The following is a 24,434-nucleotide window of genomic DNA, read 5'->3' on the forward strand; positions in this document are numbered from 1 at the left end:
CTCCAAGGATACCAGGCACTTCTGTGATGCACTTTCCATACACACAGGCAAAACTTTCATTCATATAGAATATAAAAATGAAAGAAATCTTGAAAAACATATGGGAAGTTGTATGAGTGGATGATAGCCAGTCCTGTGACTTCTGCCCTTCATGTGCGTGGAGGCCTGATTCCTTCCTCCTTAAATGCACTGTCCTGTGGGTGGGGACACTCGGGTCAGGAAGGGTGGCCAGAGCACACGTGTGAGTTCCAAAGCACAGGACACAGCAGCTGGGTCAGCAAGACCAAGCAGAGCTGTGGGAACTGAGACCGTACACGAGCACAGCAGAGGACAAGCACACACAAAGTCAGGCCACCAGTGCATCCGGCACGTTACAGGTATGGAGAGCGCTCTCCAGAGCCCCGGCACCTTCAGCTGCCTGTAAGTCACAATGGCTAAACTGCAGCTGTAAGCCAGCCCAGGCCTGTCATGCCACGGGTCTCATCCGATCTGCCCTCACTGTTTCTCCAGCAACCACCTGGGGTGCTCACAGGAACCTGAACTTGGCTTGAGTGTAAGTCACTGGTAGGGCACTTCCCTGCACGTGCTACGGCCTGGGTTGATTCCCAGCAGTACAGAATTGGTTTCCACGGACTCTTCTCCCTGCTTCTTCCCCATCTCCAACCTCTCCCTTGCCCTCCATCCTCAGTAACCTCCTTTCCGCTTTTATATCACATGATCCCTTTTGCCCCACCCTCAACACCTCTGTCTCCTCTAACGGACCCCTTTTCAATTTCATAGCCAAGACCCACACTCACCCTCACTTACATATTTATGTTAATACATCTATAAAAATATGGAAAGCTACAAGCCACCTGAGACAGAACATGTCCTGCTTATCTTTCTGAGTCTGGATCATCTTGTATAATATAATTCATTTAAGATCCCATCTACTTTTCTCCAATTTTATTACTTCAGTTTTTCCTGAAGTTGAATAAACTTTCATTGTGTAGTGAGGGTTGTGTTTCCATGAAGCTCTGAATAGTAGTTTCTCAGAGAACAGAGACTCCCACTGTGGAGAATAAAAAAGATGGGCATTTCCCGTGCTCGGGGCAGTGCCCACGGTCGCCCATGTGCTGCTCTTGACACAGCTATAATGCTCTCTGGCTATTGTGTCCCAGGACAGGCTGGTCTCACCAGCTCAAAGCAATTGGAGGACCTCTTCACTGCCTCCGCCAGCCCCTCGGCAGACAAGGCCAGGTTAGAGTACCCCTTTCTGTTTCTCTGAACACGGTGGATTAATTTGAACACAGTGGATTGATTTTCAGAAACTGAGGAGCCACATTTACTATGTATTCATATGGAATCTCGATCACAAGCCAGTTCCTTGTAACCAACATTAGTAAGTCATGGATGATGGCACTGTCTTTGGGGCTCCATTCGATCCAGCCCTCTGTAGGCTCTGGGATAGATATTCAGTAAGTGTGGAGTAAACTAAATCAGAGTCATTCTGAGTGGTGGGCTCCCGATGCTGTGTGTCCAAACATTGTCATGCGTTAAGTGTGGTGTGGTGTGGTGTGTGTGTGTGTGTGTGCATGTATGCATATATGCCTGTGTGCATGTGAGAACCAGAGTTAGATGTTGAGTGTCCCCCTCAATGGCTTCCCACTTTATTTTTGAGACAACCCTGGAGCTTGTGGTTTAGTCTGGGTTGGCCGACCAGCAAGCTCCAAGGACTGTCCCACCTCTGCCTCTCTAGTACTGGGATTACAGCCACAAAACTCCACATCTGACGTTTACATGGCTGGCTGGGATTGAACTCATCCGTTCTCATGCTTAAACCGCTAGCGCTCACCAACAGAGCCATATCTGCTCAGTCCTGTCATGTGCTAACTTGTGTGAGGCCGCAGACATCCCTGAATCCCATGGCCACTGTCCAGACACCAGGGTCCTATCTCGCGTGTGTTGGGGAGCCAGCCATACACCTGGCTTATGCAGGGGGTTCTTAAAGATGCTGTAGAGGAAGAAGCAGACGGGGAGGGCGCTCTGCTCTGTCTTCACAGGACTGGTACTGCACACGCAGTTGCTCAGATGGTTCAACTCCTGCAAGGTTTATGTTTTTGCTCTCCTTAGTTGTGAGGCTCCAGGCGACCCAGAGGCTTCTCAAATCCTCACAGTGACAAGGCAGGTCTGGGATTTACATTCGACAACTGTGCTAGGCTCCCATGCAGTGAAGGAGCAGCCTTGAGCCTCTTCAGAACTGAGGACCTTGCCTTAGCCACAGCATCTGCCATTTTTTTTTGCAAACATCCTACCATCCCCCCAACTTCTCCCATTCAAGTTATTGCCCCCACCTCCTCATCCCTTCCTCCAGCTTCCAGCCACTTCCTGTTTTAAAATAATTCACTGTCTCTGGAATGATGGGAAGTCAGCAGCAAGCAGTAAGAGTCTTCCCCAGAGGTTCCCCTGAGGGAGTCTCCGAAGAGAGTTGAGTGGGTGAGCGAAAGCACAGCTTCCCACAGCAACAGGAAGTTGAAGCTGATGAAGCAGTAGTTCTAAACCCCAGGAGGCCTTCAGCTCTGCCTCTTCAATGAATGAATACTATCCTCAGATGCTTGGAGCAGCCTCGGTAGCCTGTCTAATCAATGCGGATAACATTACAGATTGTGGTAGGGCGGCTCTCTAATTTAATAATACGAAGTGTTCACTAGGGCGCTCATCCTCACCTCTGTCTCCACCCTACCACAATCTGTAATGTTATCCGCATTGATTAGACAGGCTACCGAGGCTGCTCCAAGCATCTGAGGATAGTATTCATTCATTGAAGAGGCAGAAGACACACACTTAGCAGATGGTGAGGGATGCTAAGTGCTCCTAGGGGAACTCCTGGGCAGCCCTGGTGCTGAGACAGCAAAGGTTACAGGACAAGATTTGTATTTGCCAGAAGTCACCTAAAGAAAATGTTCCATGTGGGGGTCCCAAAATCCTAACTATAAGCTTGAGTGAGGGTAGCAGGACCCCAAAGAATGTACGAGATCAGTGGTTCATAGCCAAAGTGCTATGGAAAGGCCTTCAACTCCAGTTAATTGCCCACTGTCCTTTTATGACTGGAGTTGTCGGGCCCATCACCATGTTGGGGAAGGGACTTGCATCGACTTACTTACTGGAACTGTCTGTCTGTCTCTCTTCACACAGCGGACAGGGCAGTTGAGGAATAGTCTTATAGGTAGTTACTGACATATGTTTGCCTCTGCATCGTCTGTACCTGGGAGAGATCCCTGGGCCCTCCTCCTCACTGCTTTCTCTCAGGGGCTGCTCAGCCTGACACACGTCTCCACATGGACCCTCTGAGGCCGGTGGTCAAGGACCTCCAGACACAGAAGCCTGGTCTGAACCTCGCTGGTCCCAGATCACCCATTTCACCATCCTGTGTTAATGTGTGGATGGTTGGACGGAGGGAGGGGCGGCCTCAGGCCTGGGTGGCCAGGTGGACAGATGAATGAGACTAGCTGCCCAGGTAAGACAAACAGCTGTGGAGTGTGCTTCTTCACACAGGACTTCACACTGAAGATGGACCCTCGTGGCAGTTCCTGCTCTCACTGGGCTACTCTGTATGATCAGGTCATGGCATAGACTGGGGCCCGTGCTTGGACTATTCCTCTGGTAGTTAAGGCAGACATCTTAGGGAGCAGGAGGCTAAAGACCCCACTGACCCATTCTCCTTTCCATTTACAGATCATCAAGGAGGTCCCGCCACCCCCTGTTGAGGAGAGTGAGGTAAGTGGCCAAAGCAGGGTGCTTGGGGTGGGCAGGTGGCAGAATGGGGCAAATTGGCCGGTTATATGGTCCCCTGCTGAGCAGGACTGGGCCCCACTGCCTGTGAAAGGGAACCTTCGGGCCTTCTTCCCTCACCAGGGTAAACAAGACCTGAGCAACACAGGCAGCCAGGGGCCCTGCTGCTTTCTCTCCACAAAGACAAACTTTAAAGCGCATACACTTGTCTGGCATTTCTGTCTGCAAGGACTTTGGAAGATTTCCTGCTGAGGGGATGTGTTTTGGTTGTTGACTTTCTTTCTGTGCTTGACTCCGGATGTCACACGGGCTCCACAAGCTCTCCACCTGAGCTGCAGCCCTAGCCGCCCCTGCCCTTTGTCTGAGACAGGGTCCTGTGTCACAGGTTGGGCTTGAACTCATGTCGCTCCTACCTTAGCCTCCCCAGCGGTGGGGTCACAGACCTGTCTCACTATGTATGAATGTTTTTACCCGCACAATGAATAATTTGGGGTTTTAAAGGTCTAAGTTTCCCTCGGAAACGTATTAGGATTCCGTCCCCCTGCAGATATACACTTCACATGTATAGGATAGGGCAAGTTTGCCACACTCTGCATAGAATCCCTGTTCCTAAGACTGGTGCCAAGTTTCCCATTTTTCTTTAATTTAAAACAGTATTATATAAAATCTGCCAGGTGGTCATGAATCTATGCTGGAGCAGGAAGTACTAATATCCTGGCTTCACTCTCAAATCCTCACGGTCTACAGACAACCGCTCAGACTCTTCCACTCACCTGGCCAGGAAGCTGCTGCGCGCTAGGGCGGCTCTAATAAACCAGCAGAGGTGTTAACAGCTGCTGGTGGGCGGGAGTTCACAGCAAATGGATTTCCCAGCCTGGGACTGCTGGGATCCTTGGGAGAAACACTACCAGAGTAGAGCCCTAGATCTGAAAACTTGCTGGGGCCAAGAGGAACCAAGATGGGGTTTCAAATTCTTAGCTATGTTCCTGTAGGTTTTTTGTTGTTATTGTTGTTTGTTTGTTTTATTATTTTTTTGTATGCACCTCAGATACCACCTCTCAGCTGGCTCTGTCCCAACTCAGTCCCCTCCCCTCCCCCCATCCCAGCTCAGCTGTCCCTGTCCCAGCTCAGCTGTCCCTGTCCCAGCTCAGCTGTCCCTGTCCCAGCTCAGTCTCCCTACACAGAAAGAACGATGATTAGGTTTGAAATTCCATGTGTCTCTCGTGTGCTGAAAGCTGCATGAACGCCGAGAGACTTAATAGCTGCAATCAATTAATGCACATCTTGCAGGAATGTTAGCTCTCTGCCCAGAAATCAAGGGAGGAAATTGCATTGCTGTGCAGAGAGAAAGGAGAAGAGAACCTTTCTCTCCCTGTTGAGTCTGTTCTTAACCCTCCAAGAGCAGGAACCGCAGCTAGTCCACGTTTCTGTCTGACTTTGCCTGTGTTGTGTGCATCTGTCTCTTGGAATCCCAGAACAAAGCAAGTGAGACATCCTCACGGTTGCTATGTTCGTTCTTGGTGGAAAATGTTCCCTCTCAGTGGCATTTGGAGTGGCTCTTTCTGGGGAGTGCTCTGAATTGGCCTTTTGAAGGTGAAATGCTGGAGATTTGGTAGCATGGGGCCTGATGTCCTCTACATGTAACATCTAGTACAAGGTTTCACGGACATCATGGGTGCACAGACATGCAAGATGCAAGGCTGGAGCCCAAACAAGAAAGAATAGACAAAAGTGAGGGAAAGGAAGAGACAGCTTTTTCAGCTTCGTTGGCATTTTTATGGAGACCATACTTGACAGAAAAAGGCAAACGTAGTTCCCGAAACACAGTGATGACCGTGGACACTTGGGACCTGAAGGCTTGTAGGAGGCTTAAGGCAACTTCCTACTGCCAAGAAGATTACTTCAGCATGTGTATTGCCCTGGGGCTCGGGGGGCCCTGGTCCCCTCCTGATGTGCTCTGGCAGGAAGAAAGGAAAGAGGGAAATCCCACAGAAAGAAATAACATAACTTCGACCATGTTAAGTATTTTATTCAATGCACTGAAAATCTTAATTGGAATCTAGACGACTTCTCCAGCCCAACCCATGTGAAGATCCCAGTGAGGCCTCAGCACAGCGTGTGTGCACTGGCCTCAGGGTACCCTGAAGATCCTCCTCTGATATCCTCAAGTGGGTACCTCCCTTTTTGTTCTTGGTGGTCTCTGGGTCTTGCATTAACTCCTCCCTCTACATTAAAGATTAAGATCATTAAATACTCAAAGGTCAGGAACTATCTAGTTAATCCGAGTGCAAACTAGGGGTGGCAGTGCATGCTGGGGACTCCAGTATTGAGGAGGCTGAAGCAGGAGGACCTCCAGCTTGAGGTCAGCCTGGGTAGGGGAGAGAGGAGAGAGGAGAGAGGAGAGGAGAGAGAGAGAGAGAGAGAGAGAGAGAGAGAGAGAGAGAGAGCCCCGTGCAGGCAACCCCTTGCCTAATGTGTATATGGACAAGCTGAATATTAACTGGCCTTCATCCGATCTGTAACCATCACATCCCAAGGGAGGCCATCCTAGTCAGGGTTCCTACTGTGATGAACACCATGACCAAAAGCAGCTTGGGGAGAAAAGGGTTTATTTCACTGACAGTTCTAAATAACAGTACATCATCAAACGCAGTGAGGACAGGAACCTGGAGGCAGGAGCTGATGCAGAGTGCTACTTACTGGCTTGCTCCCCATGGCTTGCTCAGACCGCTTAGGACCCAGGACCACCAGCCCAGGGGTGGCATCCAGTGGACTGGGCTCCCCCATCAATCACTGTTGATGGAGTACTCATTAAGAAATTGCCCTACAGACTTGCCTACAGGTCACTCTTATGGAGACATTTTCTTAGTTGAGTCTCCCCACTCTGATGACTCTAGCTTGTATCAAATTACATAAAACCATCCTGCCCAGAGGAGCTCCAGTGTATAAATAACTAAACTCAGGATGAAGGCAGCTTTATAACTCTATAGTGATCGTCTTTCGTGTCGAATCCTCTTTGATAGGAAGTACAAAGTGCTCAGTGCGAAAGGTATGTCTTTCTGGGATTCCCTGTCCCTGGAAGTGAAATCCCTAAGCCAGCATAAAGAACAGTCAGTCACCTGAGCTGCAGATCTCAGCAGAAGGGAGGACGCTCAGGGTAACACCTTAAAGGGGACCCGGGGGTGAGGTCTTCTCCCACTGACACCAGAGTGAGACTTGATCTTCGTTGACTTTGTCCCAAAGAGTTGGCAGTTTCTGGGAGATTGTGTTAGCAGTGCCCTCTGTCTGGAGGCTCATCTGGGTATAGTCACCTCTACGGATGCCTTGACTACATTTGTGTTAGAGCTGTGCCATTTACTTTATGACAACATGGCTCCCTCAAGACACAATGTTATTCAACAATGAAGGTTTCGGTAACTAGTGGTTACCCAGATCATATGTATGTATGTGTGTGTGTGTGTGTGTGTGTGTATATATATATATATCTCAGAGGGAAAGTTTGACTTCATATCACTATTGACTGTTTAGATGGAGATGGGTGAACCCAGGGAGAGTGCCCTGGACAAACACAGAAGGCAAGCAGCCCCAGGCCGCTAACATTGTCTGGCATGGGACCTCCACTACAGTCACTGGCAGGAATGAAGGAAAGGACATACAAGTGGTTCTTATTTGGGGTCACCCAGAGTTTATCACATGGGTACAAGATGTGTTAGGGTGCTATGATACTTAAAGTTAGGTGGAAAGATTGGGCTGGACTCTGCTTCACATGGTTTCCCAGGGGCCCTCACAGTGAGCTGGGGAACAAAGCTCCCCTTCGTCCCCACTGGGTGTGGATGTCAGAAAAGCAGGAAGAGCCCAGTGCTTTGGAGGCTGGCATCCTTCATCCTGGGCCAGTAGCAGTGCACTGCATATGTGCAGGAGGTAGGGAACCCCAAAATCTGAAACCTCACTCCTTCCATGCACCGTTTTGCTTAATAACTAATTTTAAAAATTAAATATTTGTTGAGTCAATAGAGGTGAGCACAAGGAGCTTTGAATTCTCTGGGAACTGCAACTCCACACATGTCAGGTAACTTAGGAAATGTCTGGAAGAAAGGTAGGAGGCATGGAGAAGGCACACAAACCCCTGCACAGTGCCGTGTGGGATCGCACCAAAGCCTGGCACAGCAGGGACAGTAAAAGAGCACAGGTTCTCGGGTTTCCTGAGAAAGCTCAGCTTGGTCTTCCTGAAGACAAACATGTCAGAATTGGCCTCTGTCTTCTGCGCTACCATGAGGGATGCGCTACCATGGTGTTGCCCAAAGGTTCGTCTAGTGACGTCTGGGGCAAAACATCCTTTAAGATTTAAATGTGACTTCCCTGGTGGGAAAGTGACGGCAGCCCCAGCTGGGAACTGTCTCACACTGCTGACGGCTTTCGTTGCTTCTGTGTCATTTTGTCCCCTGGATTTGCTGCATTCCCATCCCCCTCCCGACCTATGTAAGGGCCTGGAGGGCGGCACTGTGCGACCATGGCTGTGGGTGTAGCTGGCTCTCCTCTCCCACCCTGCCATCCATTCAGTGATGGAGGTGGGTCTTGTATTTATCTGTTGTTTTTATTGGTTAATTAATAAAGAAAACTGCTTGGCCCTGATAAGACAGAAAATTAGGTAGGCAGAGTAGACAGAACAGAATGTTGGGAGAAAGAAGCCAAGTCAGACAGTCGCCATGATTCTCCCACTCCAGACAGACGCAGGTTAAGGTCTTTCCTGGTAAGCCAGCTCGTGGTGCCACACAGAATATTAGAAATGGGTTAGATCAAAATGTAAGAGCTAGCCAATAAGAGGCTGGAACTAATGGGCCAGGCAGTGTTTAAAAGAATACAGTTTCTGTGTAATTATTTCGGGTGTAAAGCTAGTCGGGTGGCGGGACACAGCCCTGCTGCTCCTTCAACAATTCTCCCTGCCATCTTCTGTGGGTACCCTCACAGATTAGGAGGCTCAGCCCATTCCTTTCTGACCACCTCCTACTGATTTCCCATAAGGCCCTGATTCCTGCTGCTTGGTACTGTGAAACAGTTTGGCTCAGCCAATCCTGACCCCCGGGAACTATGGAGGTCACCAAAGTTTATTTACCAAAACAAAACTCTGAATCCATCCCTGAAGGTGACTGGGGGAAAACACCTCCCAGAAGCCCTGAGCCCCAAGAACTTGCTCCGTCAACTTTTGCTCGAGTGAAAAGACACATCAAAGTTTCTCCCTGCTCCCGGGGATTGAGCAACCCCGCAGGCCCTGGTGCATACACAGCACTCCGCTCACTGCAGGGAAACGCTGGCTCTCTCTTTGCTCAGACCTTGGGCTCAGGGTTGACTTTAGTGGCTATTGTTTGGTTTGGAGAGAAAGCTCAGGTCAGGGACTAAAGTGAGGTTTGGTGGAGCTGACAGAATGTCTAAGTATTTCCTGTTGTGAATCTACATGCGGAGGGGGGGGCGCCTGTCTCTGGATGATCTGCCCTCCTTTTCTAAGGTCCCACACACGAGAGTGGAGAAGTGGAGAGAGGGTGCCTTGAGTGTGCCAGGAAGCCCAGGAAAGAATAGAGATGGATTTTTGTTTGTTCTATATATAAGCATTCAGCTATCTCAAAAAAAAAAAAAAAAGCAAACACAGATGTGACTCAATGACTCAAGTTCTTATACCAAGGGGCAGGGCATCCACTGGACAGGGCATTAAGTCAGAACTTCCTGTCCACTGCTTTGGATCTGACAGTCTCTTGTGTATCATGGAACAGCTGGAGTAGGTGGTGATCAATGTTTGCACTTCTGTAACTGACAAATGATGTCACTCATAAAACCATCTTCTCTTGTAATAATACAATACCCAAGGCTGAATGGTTTATCAAGAAAAGAAACTGATTTCTCACAGTTGCAGGAAGTCCAGAGACAAGGGGCCTGCATCTAATGAGATCTTCTTCTGTGTCATTCAGAGCATCTCCTAACACTGTTGCCTTAGAGATTACCCTCCCAACCCATGAAGAGCAGAGGCACATTCAAACAGCACCCTGCTGTGAAGGAAAGGGCCTGCTCCCGGGGCTGTCTGTCCACAGACTGTCTAACACCCATTTTCACAGATCAGGACACTGTACTTAGAGAGACTGAATGACCTCCAGAGTCAGTGAGCATGGGGACTTAACTGTGCTCTGAAACCATGTGGTTTGACTGTATCAGCTTGCTCCTGTCTACCTCACCATAGTAGACACACACACAACCTTAGGGGACTTTGTCTTTATGTCTTGCAATCTCTTGGCAGGAAGAAGATGATGATGGTCTGCCTAAAAAGAAATGGCCCACAGTAGATGCCTCTTACTATGGTGGACGTGGTGTGGGAGGCATCAAAAGGATGGAGGTAAGAGCCCTCACACAACTGTCTATGACCAACCACCTAGCGATAGAAACCCATAGAAAATGCTGGGGGCCCACACTTGGGGTTTGGGAAGAGGTCTTGCCCATCATCAGTCAGCAGAGGTCACATGTCTTCCAAAGCCCCCAGTGGTTTCTGTTTTCATTGGACCAAACCCCACTTCTCAAACTCATCCAGGCTGTTCTCCCTCTAATTCTTCCAGCCCATGACTCCCCATTTCTGTCAACCTTCCTGCTCCCACTTTCCCTTTTCCCACATCTCTGGCTCACAATCCTAAAGGGACAGAGGACGCGGGGGCGTGCAGTCACCCCTGCCACTCTGGTTCTCAAGGGGCAAACCGTGCGATCCTGTAACTGTTTTATGGGCTTTCACCACCATTAGGTTCGCTGGGGAGAGAAGGGCTCCACGGAGGAAGGAGCTAAGCTGGAAAAGGCAAAGAACGCGAGAGTCAAGATGCCAGAGCAAGAGTATGAGTTCCCGGAGCCCCGAAATCTCAACAACAACATGCGCCGGCCTTCCTCCCCCCGGAAGTGGTACTCGCCCATCAAGGTGTGTCTCTGCCCAGAGTCCTTTCAGTCTCTTCCCAGCTATGAGCCAGTCTTCTTTCTTCTCCATTCTCTCCCCCCCCCCCCCCCCGGCACTCCACCATCAGCTCTGGGCCCTCACTGATTCTGGTTTTTTGAGAAGTTAAAGCCCTGGGAGGTGAAGAATGCTTCCAGGGGGCTTTTGTCACCGTGGGTGCACATGGCTCATGTGAGGAGTCAGGACTTTTCTCTGTGTCCTTGCCCCTCTGCACCTGCACTATGACAGCCACTGGAACCCAAGAAGCTTATAACTCTAGACAAAACCCATCCCAACTCCCGTAAAGTCTATTCTCCAAGGTCTGCAAACCAAGGTTCCAGCTGGTTAGTCTCCTTTCCCGCCATCACACATGCCTACAGCCTTGCCCCTCTTCCAGGAGCTGCACGGACAAGCTTTTTAGCCTTCTCTGAGTACTTTTAGCTTAGGAACAGCCCTTATATCCATCAAGAGAAATGCCAGGTTGGGGGAGATAGTTGAGCCTGTGAATGATTGCTGCATGAACAAAAGATCCCCGGAGCTCGCTGAAGCTCCCTGGATAGGGACTCTAGGCAAATTGGTGCACTCTGGGTTCAAAGAGAGACTGCGAAAGACACCCAAGCCAATCTCTGGCCTCCACACGCACATGTGCGTGCTTCTAGGTAGAACGTGTCTGGACTGGAAGCTGCCGTTTCTCGGAGGAATGAGCTCAGGCTCACGGGAACTATTGTGCAGTTTCCATTTGGGCTTGTTTAAAGCCGTGAGATTCTTTTTTTAGGATAAGCCTCCCCGAGGCAAAGGGTTGAACGCTGAGCTGTGGGTGAAGCCCAGCTGGCTGGGGGACCGGCTGCTGCTGCTAATTCTTCGCCAGTGAGGAACGTGCAGTGGCGTGCAGACGTGTGCAGACAGGAAGGAGCCGAGAGGATCCTCTGAGAAGAGGAAGGGGGATTTTCTGTCCTGCCGTTTTCAGGAATCCATCCACCTTGTGACTAACACCGCATCCGTGGTTCTAGCTGTATTTTTATTTCTGGAATCTTCGAGGTTGGAAGGGCATGTTGTTCCTTTCTTAACTGGTAGCTTCAGGGTGGGTTTTGCTAAATGAATCAGGATGTGGACAAATAGGTTTAGAAATCTGAACATGTTGCCAGCACCCTCCTGACATCTGCGTCTGCCCAGTGAGTCCTGTCAAGGCCCTGCTGAGCCGGGCACAGATACTGATGGTGGGCCTTCTCAGCCCTGTATGAGCCTAGGGTGGGGAGAGGAAGTCAGAATGAGGATCCAGTCTTGGAGGCCCAATCTCACAAAAGACCTGCAAGGTGCCCTCAAGCCTTGCCTATTCCAGGTACCAGCTCAAAACTATCCCAGCTGCCAAGCCTTAAGATCCCACACCCGAGTGTCCCACCCAATAGTACCTTTCTGTTGCCCCAAGGACTTCTGGCTGGTGCTCCCTCCCCGGCCCTTCCTCTTTGAGAAAGTGTCTCCCTTAGTTACACAGGATACCCTGGCACTTGTGGCAGAAGGTGATCACAGGCATGCTTCATCATGCTAGGGTCCTTGCTCCCGAGCTTCCTTGATCATCGTAATAAACCACCCATTCTCACAGTGTGGTCCCCAAACCATCAGCATTGGCTTCACCCATGAACTTGTTAGAAACACATATTGAGGGGTCCCACCTAAGAATGGCTACATCAGAAACTCCAGTATAGGGCCCAGAATCTGGGTTTTAATAAGCCCAGTAGACAGGGTGTCACCAGAGGTCACTGACAGCATTGCCTAAGGCAGGGCTGGAGCTCAGAGGATAGGAACTGGGCACCTGGCCATTTCTCTGTGACATGTTAGCAGTCTCAGCAAAGAAACCTGGGTTACCTCTCACATCAGGGCCATTTTAACACCCGCCACAAGTGATGTGGCGTCACTTGGAATCCAAGCCTTGGAGACACCTCTCAGGAGAGATGGAGGAAGCCTGTGAGACTCTTGACTCTTGCCTGGGCAAGACTCAGGTTGAGGTTATGAGCAAGATTTCAGGCTCCTCCTGCCTGACGGAACAGCTAATGCCAGCACTCACACAGGCCCTCCGCTAGGTCAGAATTGGGTGGGTTGTCACAACTGAGGAGATTATCCCTGGTTTCTGAGCCTTCTCCCTGTATCTCACCCCCTGCGGGCACCAATTAGATTTTGATGTCCCAGTAAACAGTGTGGAGCCTGACAGAGCAGGGATTCCACCAGGTTCCACCAAAGCACGGGGTGGGGCCGAGAAAGCACTCCCAAGCCATCACATTAGACCACCCAGCTCCTTCAGCACGCTCTGTCCAGGAAGAGGACATTTGATGACGGATTTGTGAAGGGGGGCAGACTGCAGAAAGAACCTGAGAAGCTCGGAGGAAGAGCAGGTTTCCTACTAGCGGTCCAGACCTCATGTGTTTTACATGCGTGCATCGTGCTGAGCCTTTTCTAGTTAAGATGCCTGTGGGCATCAGCAGGACCTCATGAGGTACTAAGTCCCGTGTGGTACCCTCTCATGGTGTTGTCCTAATTCTGCATCAACACAGAAGGCACACTGCAAACAATAGGGCTCACAGAAGGCGACCTAGGCTCAAAGGCCCCACAGTGTGGCCACCAGGGACTAGCTACAAGAGGAATTATTACACCCCTAGGCCAGCAGGGGCCCAGTGAGAGGGAGAGAGCAACCACTGGAAACTGTGGCGAAGGCGCAGAGATCAGCAATCTTAATCTTCCCCACCACCTGTCTCCTCATGGCCCACAAGCAAAAGACATTTGCTTATTTTAAAAAGTGTTATAAAGTATATTTTGATCATATTCTTTCCCTTTCCTCCTCTCTCTCTCTCTCTCTCTCTCTCTCTCTCTCTCTCTCAATTAAAAGCAAACAATAAGACAAACAAAACAAAAGGGCACACCAAAAATATGCAGGATGTTTTGTGTTGGGCAACTACTGGACATAGGGCCTGCCCTGGAATTGATAGGCCCCAGGGACACTTCACTGGAGAATTTCTGACGTTCCCTTTCCTAGCAGCTATCAGCTGCAAACAGCTTCTTGGTTAGGGATGAGACTTGGTGCCCACTTCCCCTCCTCCACGCTGAAACTTTTGTCCGGTTTGAACCTGTGCAGGTCCTGTGTGTAGTCACCAGGCTGTGAGTTCATGTGTGTGTCAGCCCTATTGTGTCTGGCACGCATGAGTTTCCGAGCTCACAGAGACTGTGGTTTTGATGTTTTTCACTGGTTATGTAAGTTCTTATCCTCCTCACTTTTCCTTTTCCTGAAGTCTTTGTCCTTCAGTTCCTTCTAGACATCTGTAGACCTGTGCCCTACAGGGATCAGTTACCACAGGGAAACAGGGAAGCAGGAAGGGAATGAAGAAACAAAGGCCCCCACTTACCCTCACCCCACTCATGCCCTTCCAGTCCTCCCCCCCCCCCCCAGTGCTCCAAGGGAAGCTAGCTGGCGAGCGGCAGCATGCCAAGGAGCACAGGCTGTATGAGGACAGGCAGCTCCAGGAGAAGGGCCAGGACACACTGAGCCTGCCTTCCATCCCCGCTGTGAACAGGGAGAACCCTGCTCCAGCACAGAACTCTCAGCAGATCCTGGGACCATGTCTAGGTCTCCAGCAAAAGTGGCTGGTACCATCTACACGGTGAAATGGGTTGCAATGGACACCCCTTCTTCCTTTGTTCCTGAGATTGGAGAAGCAGGTGGGCTAAGCAGGAGGTGAGGGGAAAGGGTTACAATAGGCTCCTCCTCCTGTCCCCCCATCACACCCCATGCTATATTAAGACACTGACCACAACAACCACACTTCCCCCATCCTAGTTCCAGGCTCATGATGGGGAATTTCCCCTGGTATTTAGCTGCATTTTCCTTTGCTTGGTTTTTGCTTCCTCGATTTACAGCACCCCGTGCTTCTCATTAAACAGAATTGGCCATTTCAGACGAGTTAAGTCATGCCCAGATACATGGCCACCAACTGGCTTAAAACTAGGACTGACTGCAGACGTCAGAGAAACTATCCATCTCTTTTTCCAGTAGCTTCTCCACATTCCAGGAAGTGAGAGAAACGACAGCAAAGGGGCCAAGCCAAAGCCTGCCTTGAAAGACAGCCGGGCTGCTCCCCAGAAGTGGCAGGCTGTGACAGGGCAGTGGATCAAACTGCCATGTATTCCCAAGCCTGGAATTCCAGCTTTCTGCTCAGGGCAGTGCTATAAATTGAGCTATCGTCAAGTTTCCATCTCAGAGCTGAAGCCACTAGCTAAGATAGACAGCCCCAAAGAGCGGCAAAATGAGCGCAGAAGCTCAGTCACGCTCCAGGGTGCTGAGAGTGGTGGCCCCTAGGTCTCCCCGCTATACAGCCCAAGCAGCATGGCCCTTCACCAGTCCCCATGCACTGGTTACCGTCTGAGGCACAGTAAGGTGTGGCTGTGGGAGCCTGGGCCTGGTAAATTTCCCATTTACCAGTCAAGCGGAGTCCACTCCATATGGAAGAAGCTATTTTTAGGTGTCAGCCAACACACCCTGGCTGGGGCTCTGGGGTTTGTGGTGGAGGCTCTGTCACAGTTTCACAGAAGCAGCGGGCGTTTTGCCTGGGGTATGAAAACCAGAGTCTAAAGGATACGTGCTGAGCCTGAAGGACACACAAATGTCCCAGAGACAGATGTGCACTCCCACCCCTCTGGGGCACTGCTGCCTTCAGAAGGGAGCCATGAACAAGCCTAACACTATCGCTTTAAAATGACAGCTCTCTGCCATGTTCAGAAAATCTGGGCTCTGAGAACCTTGTCAGAAACCTGTCTGCTTTTAAAGCCTTTTTTTAACCTTAATTTTTAAAATTTATTGTTGTGTGTGAGAGAGTGCATGATGGGGAGAGGTCACGTGCCACGGCTTACATGTGGAGGTCACATGCCACGGCTTACATGTGGAGGTCACATGCCACGGCTTACATGTGGAGGTCACGTGCCACGCTTACATGTGGAGGTCACGTGCCACAGCTTGCATGTGGAGGTCATGTGCCATAGCTTACATGTGGAGGTCACGTGCCACGGCGTGTATGTGGAGGTCATGTGCCACAGCTTTCATGTGGAGATCAGGACATCTTTGCAGTCAGTCGGTTCTCTCCTTCCACCTTTACACGGGGTCTGAGGTTTAGTTCATTAGCCATTATGCATCCATTTGGACTGGTGGGGAAAGCTTACATCAGTGCACACAGAGAAAGAGGACAGGAGCCTGGGGCAGGGAATGTTTCACTAAGGGGCATGTGACAAGGGCCCGGCCACATCAGGGAATGTGGAAATAGTGATATGGAAAGAGGTGACAGGTGAGCGGGGGCAGAAAGCACTCCCCAAATATGGCTGATGGTGGACATGAAGCCACGTGGAGAGAGGCCAGCCCTCTGCTGTATAGCATCCACCTCCACGACAAAGACAGGGTGTGCAGAAGGGTCCACACAGGGAGAAGAGAGCTCATTTGATTCACTGTGCCTGCTTTTGGCTCCTATTAGACATCCATACTTCATCATAATTAAGGTTTGGTAGGTCGTTCCATGCCTTGATCTGGACCTAAACAGGTCACGCTGTACCTAGACCTGGACCTCAAGAGAGGCCCAATTTGAAAGCAGAATGCATGAAGCATGAGGCTGGATGGGAGAGTCAGGCCAGGCACAGCACAGATCGGGCCCATAGGAGCACTGCACCCAAGTCAGGCACGGGCAGAGGGGAAGGGGCAGAGAGGGAGGAGGACACAGGCCAACCCTAACGGAGGCAAGGCCAAGGGAAAGAAAGACTCCTGGGAGGACAGCGCAGTCGACCGCCAGAATACAGAGGGGTTTGATGGTCTAAGTGTGAGCCGCTCTGAGGGCATGACTGGAGCCAGAGTACACGGCAGGGAGGGGGGTGATGAGGAGGAGTGTCACTCCAGCTTGAGAAGGGGGTGCTGGAAGAACACAAAGGGAAGCTGGGCATGTGCCTGTAGATGTCCACGTATTGGGTAACTCTACGCTGCTCTTCCATCTATAGATGTCCATATATTGAGTAACTCTTTCTTACTCTTCCATCTATAGATGGCCATGTAGTAGGTAACTCTTTCTTACTCTTCCATCTAGAGATGTCCACTTATTGGGTAACTCTGCGCTGCTCTTCCGTCTATAGATGTCCACGTATTGGGTAACTCTTCCTTACTCTTCCGTCTAGAGATGTCCACGTATTGGGTAACTGCCTTACTCTTCCATCTTTGTTGAGCTTCCCCATTGTCATTTCAGTGACTTTACTTTGATTACAGATGGCATATTGTGAATACTTTTCCTGAGAGGAGATAACTTCAGTGTTTAATTTATAATTTAATTTATAGCGAAAACAGTATTATTCACCCCCTGACACACACTTTAAGAAGAGCAAGCCCTGGGAAGTTGGGACCGCTCTGTGGGAGAAGAGAAGGCTCAGCTTCACTTCCCAGGGTTCTTGAGTACTCTGTGTTAGGCTCTGTGTGGCTGCCTGCTCCACCAAGAGCCTAATTCACTGTCTCCTGGGCCTGCAGAGCTCAGCTGCTCTTTGCTGTCATACTTTCTGTCCCTGCTGAACTAATTCATTCCTTTCTTAATAGCCAGATCTTCTTCTTTAAGCCTCTGGCCAATGTTCCTCATTTGTTTAGGGTTTGAGTGGCTGGTAAATAAGGAATCTGGGTGGGATGATTTATGAGCCAAACACTAGAAGACAAAAGCTATCACCCACCTAATATCCTGAGTGGTAAGGACTTGACTCTAAAACCTTCTAGGAAACATTTAGCTGACTCTTCAGCAGAAAACTCTTGCGAACCCCACACCAGTTCTGTCCAACAGCGACACCAACCCCATTTCAGAATAGTTTCAAAGACTTTTATAGCCTCTTTGCAATAGTAGATGAGAAACTCAAAACTCGGCAAGACCACATTGAACCCTCAAAAGCTTAAGCAACAGCTAGCTGGTGTTCAAGAGCTGAGTTTTTCAGGTGTGTGTCTAAACCACCAGAAAGTGACGTCAAAACCTGGAGTTCTCTGGGATGATCAGTGCTGTTGGTGTAATGTGTTTCTGTTGCGGCCGAGCTCTGCACGTGTCCCCTACCTTCCTGTCACCGCTCTGGACACTGCACACCCCATGCACTCGAATAACCCCAAGGCTCCTATATGACATCACTTCACATGGAGGTCTAAGATATACACACACACAAACAAAACACAGCTCTCATAAAATAACCCTATCCTTCCTTGTCACGTGCTCTTCATTCTAACATTTTCTATTATATCACTCAGAATTTCTAGGATAAAATCGATCCCATGAGACCCTAAAGGGTTGCAACCCTGCTACCCGTGCTGTGGGGTAAAGCTCTCCAGCCAGCCCTTCGCAGGCAGGATCTGTGGCTGCGGTGGTGGTGTGTGAGCTTTGGAGTCAGACAATTTTAACGCCTGGTGACAGGGTGTCTGTTTGTGGGGAAGACAGTTGATACTCTGACTCTCCATTTTCTCCACACTGCTCTGAAAACTGCTGAAAAAATTAAATGAGAGGATACGATGTGGAAGCACCTAGCACCCACAGTCAGTCAGCACCCAGCACCTACCACCCACAGTCAGTCAGCACCCAGCACCTACCACCCACAGTCAGTCAGCACCCACCACCTACCACCCACAGTCAGTCAGCACCCAGTCATTTAGCACCCAGCACCTAGCACCCACAGTCAGTCAGCACCCAGCACCTAGCACCCACAGTCATTCAGCACCCAGCATCTAGCACCCACAGTCATTCAGCACCCAGCACCTACCACCCAGTCAGTCAGCACCCAGCACCTAGCACCCACAGTCATTCAGCACCCAGCACCTACCACCCACAGTCATTCAGTACCCAGCACCTAGCACCCACAGTCATTCAGCACCCAGCACCTACCACCCACAGTCATTCAGCACCCAGCACCTACCACCCACAGTCATTCAGCACCCAGCACCTACCACCCACAGTCATTCAGCACCCAGCACCTAGCATCTTGGGTCATTCAGCACCCAGCATCTAGCACCCACACTCATTCAGCACCCAGCACCTAGTACCCATGCTCATTCAGCACCCAGCACCTAGTACCAATGGTCATTCAGCACCAAGCACCTAACACCCACGGTCATTCAGTACCCAGCACCATACATTAGGCACACAGCAGTGGGCAGAACCAAACACACCATTGCTTTGGTAAACTTGGTGTTCCAGTGGGCAGAGATACACAGCAAGCTGGTGACCACAGGATATGGCCGTGGGTAGCAAGGGCTGCCCTGGTTTCCGGTCACTGTTATCATAAAGTATAAAATACAAGAGGCTAAGCAGCATAGATTTCTTATCTCACAGTTCTGAAGATGAGAAGCCCACAGACCTCACTGGGCTAAAAATCTAAGTCGGGGGCCAGGCCGTTCTCCTTTTGGAGGCCCCAGAAGAGAATCTGTTTCCTTGTCCAGATCCCTGAGGCTGCCTGCACCTCTTAATTGGTTGAGCTCCTTCCCTCCCCAAGGCCAGTCCCCCCGGTTTGTGTCCTCTGAGTGAGTCCCCCTGAGACACATCTCTGATCCTGGCCTTCCTGTCTCACCTGAGTGGCCTCCTTGGGCCCACCCTGGGTGGTCCAGGCTGGTTGCTCATCTCCATCATTTAGTTGCATCAACAAAGCCCCTTTTGTCCTATAAAGTGACGTGGCAGGGGGTTCTAGGGAATCCTTTTTGAGATGCACTTTTATCATAAGCCAAGCACACATAGCTACTGAGGGCCTGGCCCTAGACTTCCATATAGGGGCCTTTTGTTGGTTTTGTTTTTTCTTGTGGGGAGGGCAAGAAATTGTCCTATAGCTGTCATTGTCTTCTTTTATTTAGCCACCAATTGAGAGGGTGATGAGAGCTAAGTCAAAGAAGCTGAATGAGCCTCAGTGTGTTGTGTGTATGTGTGTGTATCTGTGTCTGTGTGTGTCTCTGTGTATGCATGTGAGTCTGTGTGTGTGCGTGTGGGCAGGAGTTGGCACTGAGTGTCTTTCTCAATCATTGTCCACCTTGTTTAACAGAGAAGATTCTCTTGCTGAACCCAGAGCTCACAGATCAGTTAGTCAAACTCGCCAGCCTGCCCTCCACTGCACCGGAATGACTTACCCGGGGGAGGCATCTGTACCTCAGTCCTCAGGCTTGCATGGCAAGCAGTGTATCCTCCACGTCATCTTCCCAGCCCTGCTTGCAGCTCTTAGAGTGTATCCCTTGCATTGAGAGTGGAGTGCCCCTAACCCGCATTCACCATGTGGCCCAAGCTCTGTTTCTAACATGCAGGAGAACCTGGGGAGTTCTTCTTACCTGCAGTGACTGTCCACCAGGCTGGTTTTATATGTCATCTTCTTCCTATCTACAGTGGCTGTCCACCAGGCTGGTTTTATATGTAACCTTCTTCCTATCTACAGCGGCTGTCCACCAGGCTGGTTTTATATGTCATCTTCTTATCTGCAGTGGCTGTCCACCAGGCTGTTTTTTTATGTAATCTTTTTGTATTTGTTTTGTTTCAGGGAAAACTCGATGCCTTGTGGGTTCTGCTAAGGAAGGGATATGACCGAGTGTCCGTGATGAGACCACAGCCGGGAGACACGGTAGGCTGCGCTAGCGGTCACACACACACACCACACACACACATACACACACACACACACTTCTTTCCCTTTCCCTCTGTTTTAGTAGTACCAGAATAACTGCTCGTGCACAACTACAGCTATTGTCTCCTGCGCCGACAAATCAGATGCCAACTTTTTAAATCCTGGTTATTACCTTGTGTTGGGTTTGCTTTTCTGAAAAGGACTTTGACAGCAATATATCATATTTAGCTTCCTAGAACTTGAGAATTGCAGTCTGGAGCACAGTGGGTGACAGCTCCAGGTAGCCTCATGCTGCAGGCAGCCTCCAGTGGGACGTCTGTGGCCCTCATCTACACGGGCCACTGGAGAGACACGGAGCCAGCACCCCAAGAGAGGCATGAAGGCTGTGGCGAGCTCCCAGAACTCTGGGAGGCCGGGGCTTCTACTCTTCTAAGGGTTTTGACCAGGATCTGTCAGGGGCCCAATTGAAGAATCTCCCACTAGGAGGCGCTACACAGGTAGTGCCATCCTAGAAACCAGGCTGCCGCTGTCTTCTCTTTGTAAATGGAGACAACAGAAGGTGAGCAATGTCCCTTCTTATGAGAGGTTTCAATCCACAGATGAGGAAGACAGGCTCCGAACAAAATTCTCTCTTTGCTTCCAGCCACCTACATCTTCTTTGCGAACCTGACCCATTTACCCAAACACAAAATAACGGTGTCTCTTTAAGGGCTTCTGTGAGCCAGGCAGACTTCAGCTTGAAGTCACTTCCTTCCTGGCAAGAAAAACTTCAGGCAAACCCCCAACCTCTGTGTTTACTCTTTGTAAGTTTGATAATGGTAACCATATCGCATTACAGCTGGCAGGCAATGGTAGCCCCTTGTCTGAGCTGCTTTCCCTGTTGCTCTGATAAAATAACCCCCAAGGAAAGCAACTTAGTGGGGGAACTGAACAGAAGGCTCTGCAGTCAGAGCCCTCACTGCTCCTCCAGGGAGTCTGTGTGGCTGCTCCCAGCACCTGTACCACACTGATGCCTCTCCCAGCTTCTGTGGGCACCAGGCATGTATGTGGTATGCATAAATACACGCAGACACACACTGGGATAAGTACATGAATAGCAACCTAGGAGAAAAGGGCAATAGTCACGCAGCTGGTCACATTGCACTCACAGTCCAGAAGTGGGGAGGGATGAACGCTGGTGCTCAGGTCACCTCTCCTTGTGGAGGACCCTGGGACCTGGGCTGTCCACCTATAGTGTGGGTCTTCCCACCTCAGTTAACCTACTCAACATGGTCCCTCACGGTGCCTGAGGCTAAGAACCCCCACAGGTGTGCTGAGGCTAAGAACCACCCCCACAGGTGTGTTGAGGCTAAGAACCCCCACAGGTGTGCCTGAGGCTAAGAACCACCCCCACAGGTGTGCTGAGAGGCCAAGAACCACCCCCACAGGTGTGCCTGAGGCTAAGAACCCCCCACAGGTGTGCCTGAGGCTAAGAACCACCCCCACAGGTGTGCTGAGAGGCTAAGAACCACCCCCACAGGTGTGCTGAGAGGCTAAGAACCACCCCCACAGGTGTGCTGAGGCTAAGAACCCCCACAGGTGTGCTGAGGCTAAGAACCCCCCACAGGTGTGCCTGAGGCTAAGAACACCCCCACAGGTGTGTCTGAAGCTAAGAACCCCCACATTATGCCTAAGAGAGTTCTAGGGCAGAAAAGACTCTGTGGTGTGCCACCCTCCTCCCTACTTTGTTTTGCATAACCCCAGGATGCTCACTCCCTACAGACCTGTGGTGATGACTGTAGGAGATTTATGGGCCTGACCACATTTTCCATCAACTCGAAGTCACTCCCACCAGCCATGTGCCTATGAACAAGAGTCACAGGTTCTGAATTTTCCTCTAAAGCAAAACAAAAACAGAAGTCTCAGCCACATGCTGAGCTGTTTCAGAGTGCTGTATTCCAGGAGCCTGGCAGCTCCTTCCCTTGTTTCCTGTCCCCTTCTCCAGTCAACATACCTGGAAGGACAGACAGATGTAGGGCCAGCCCAATAATGCAAGGGCTATAGAAACTTGAGCCTGTAACCTCAGAGCTGAGCACAGGACAGGCATAGCTGCTTCCCCACCTACACCCTCTTTCTGCCCTGGGAAGGCTCACAGTCCATGGCTCCTTGAATCCCACCAGGGAATCCCTAGGTCAGTGTAGAAGGGAAAGTGACAGGACCATTTAATAGCAAGTCAGTGACCATTTGTTATACCCAGCATCCTAACATTTTTAAAAGTTTACTAAGCAAGGGGAAGGGGGGATCCCTTGCTTGCACCAATCCCTGCTTCCAGTAAACAGTCACTGGGGTGCCCTTTCTAAAGTTTCTAAAACAAGGCCTTCAGTGTGTCCTTCTTGATGTCTGACATGCAAGAAATAGAAAAGAACGAGAGAGAGAGAGAGAGAGAGAGAGAGAGAGAGAGAGAGAGAGAGAGGAGAAGAAAAGGAAAAAGAAGAAAACTCCAATGTTTGGATTGACCAAAAAAAGTCTCCCTTTCTGTTTCATCTGCTGTCCACCCTCATTCCTTGGTCAACTCCTGACGCCAGCTGCATGGAGCTCACTGTTCCCTGAACCTGCTTCTCTGTTGCTGTGCCTTCCCTTCCCCTCCACTTTAACAAACTTCTGTTAGCTTGACATCATGGTTCACCATCTCCGTGGTGATCCTATCAACACAGAAAGCTAGACCCATGCTTCCACCATGGCAGTGCCAAGCAGAACCCGTGTGACACACGGTGAAAGAGTACCCTTGCACATTTTGTAGACTGTCCCCAAGGCTTCCTGCACAGGTGAGCAGCTCGATTTCAGGGACTTTACTCATCTTTTAGAACGTTCAGCCCAAGAAGAAAACTCAGAAGGCTCGTGAGAGCTTCTCAGTGGCCTTTCTTAGTTACTGCTGTTCCTCCCATTTCATAAACCTGGATTATTCTCCTCACCGTATCCAAGGAGTGAGCTTTCCATTCCAGCGAGTGTCCTGTCCTAAGGTTACCTTAGAGAGATGGTACCACTTTTCATTGTGTATTTTTTTCTTTTGGGAACATTTATTCCCAGGTTATTGTTATAGTACTAAAACCGAGAAATAGTCCTTTGGCTAAGTGTCTGGCTCTTGACTGCTGAGGCTGTCGTAGGCATTCCCAAGTCACGGCCCTAAAAGTTTACATAAATTTGCCTTCCTGTCAGCATCTTCAACAGATTCAATGGACTCAGGAAAGTCGGCTGTCTCATTCGAGCTCATTTGGTGGGACAATTTTGCAGATGCTCCTTTTCTCTTTCTCCAGTTATCTGTGCGTGCTTTTATCCACCTTTAAGATTTTTTTTTTTAATTAATGTATGTGTGGAGGATATCTGTATGTGGGTGGGGGGTGCCCATAGAGGAGCATCAGATCCCCTGGAGCTGGAGTTAGAAAGTTGTGAGCAGCCTGAACTCAGGTCCTCAGCAAGCACAGATATTCTTAACCATTGAGCCATCTTTTCAGCCCTATTGACCCACTTTTCTATTGAGTTTTAAGGCTGACTTGTCCAAAGACACTTTCTTCAGTGACTAAGGTTAGCACACAGGAATAAAACAAGGTACATCCGCTGGGGATTCCTGGAGCAGATCAGTGGTTCTCAGGGGTGGGCAGGCTTCAGAATCACGTTGAAAATTTAACAGGTTGCCAGGACCCAGCTCAGAGGTTCCCAGTTGGTCACTATGGGCAAGACTGGGAATTAGCATTTCTAAAGTGACTCCAGATAACACTAACTGCAGAGCTGGGGTTCACACTTAGAGCCAGGGAGATAACTGAACTCAGTGCCATCAGAGCCCCCCAACCCCAACCCTGAGAGCCTGGATTTTATCAAGATTTCCATACATACCCGACTGCTGAGTCATCTCTTCCTGAATTTCCACGTGACCCATGGCCTTGGTGCAGAATATCTTACCTAGCTTAATAATAAATAATAAGCCCTGATCTGCTGCCAAGAAGTCTCCCTAGCCAGATCCTGTGCCTAGATCACTAATTCCAAACACATTATTAGGTAAGAAAGGTTGGATGACAGGTAGTGATTTCCAGACCAGCTTCGAGGC

The 24,434-nt window shown here is 50.0% G+C and overlaps 1 protein-coding gene across 1 annotated transcript in view; it reads left to right on the forward strand.

Annotated features, from left to right (window-relative positions):
• The window catches only part of Antxr1 (ANTXR cell adhesion molecule 1), a 197,312-nt gene that overhangs the window by 125,710 nt on the left and 47,168 nt on the right, over positions 1-24,434 (forward strand). Inside the window, exons 14-17 of the mRNA XM_057766193.1 lie at positions 3,715-3,756; positions 10,055-10,150; positions 10,547-10,714; positions 20,270-20,350. Coding sequence (XP_057622176.1) covers positions 3,715-3,756; positions 10,055-10,150; positions 10,547-10,714; positions 20,270-20,350 — 387 coding nt within the window. The remainder of the gene's footprint in view (positions 1-3,714; positions 3,757-10,054; positions 10,151-10,546; positions 10,715-20,269; positions 20,351-24,434) is intronic.

This window comes from Chionomys nivalis, chromosome 1, assembly GCF_950005125.1.
Source record: "Chionomys nivalis chromosome 1, mChiNiv1.1, whole genome shotgun sequence".
Lineage (NCBI taxonomy): Eukaryota > Metazoa > Chordata > Mammalia > Rodentia > Cricetidae > Chionomys > Chionomys nivalis.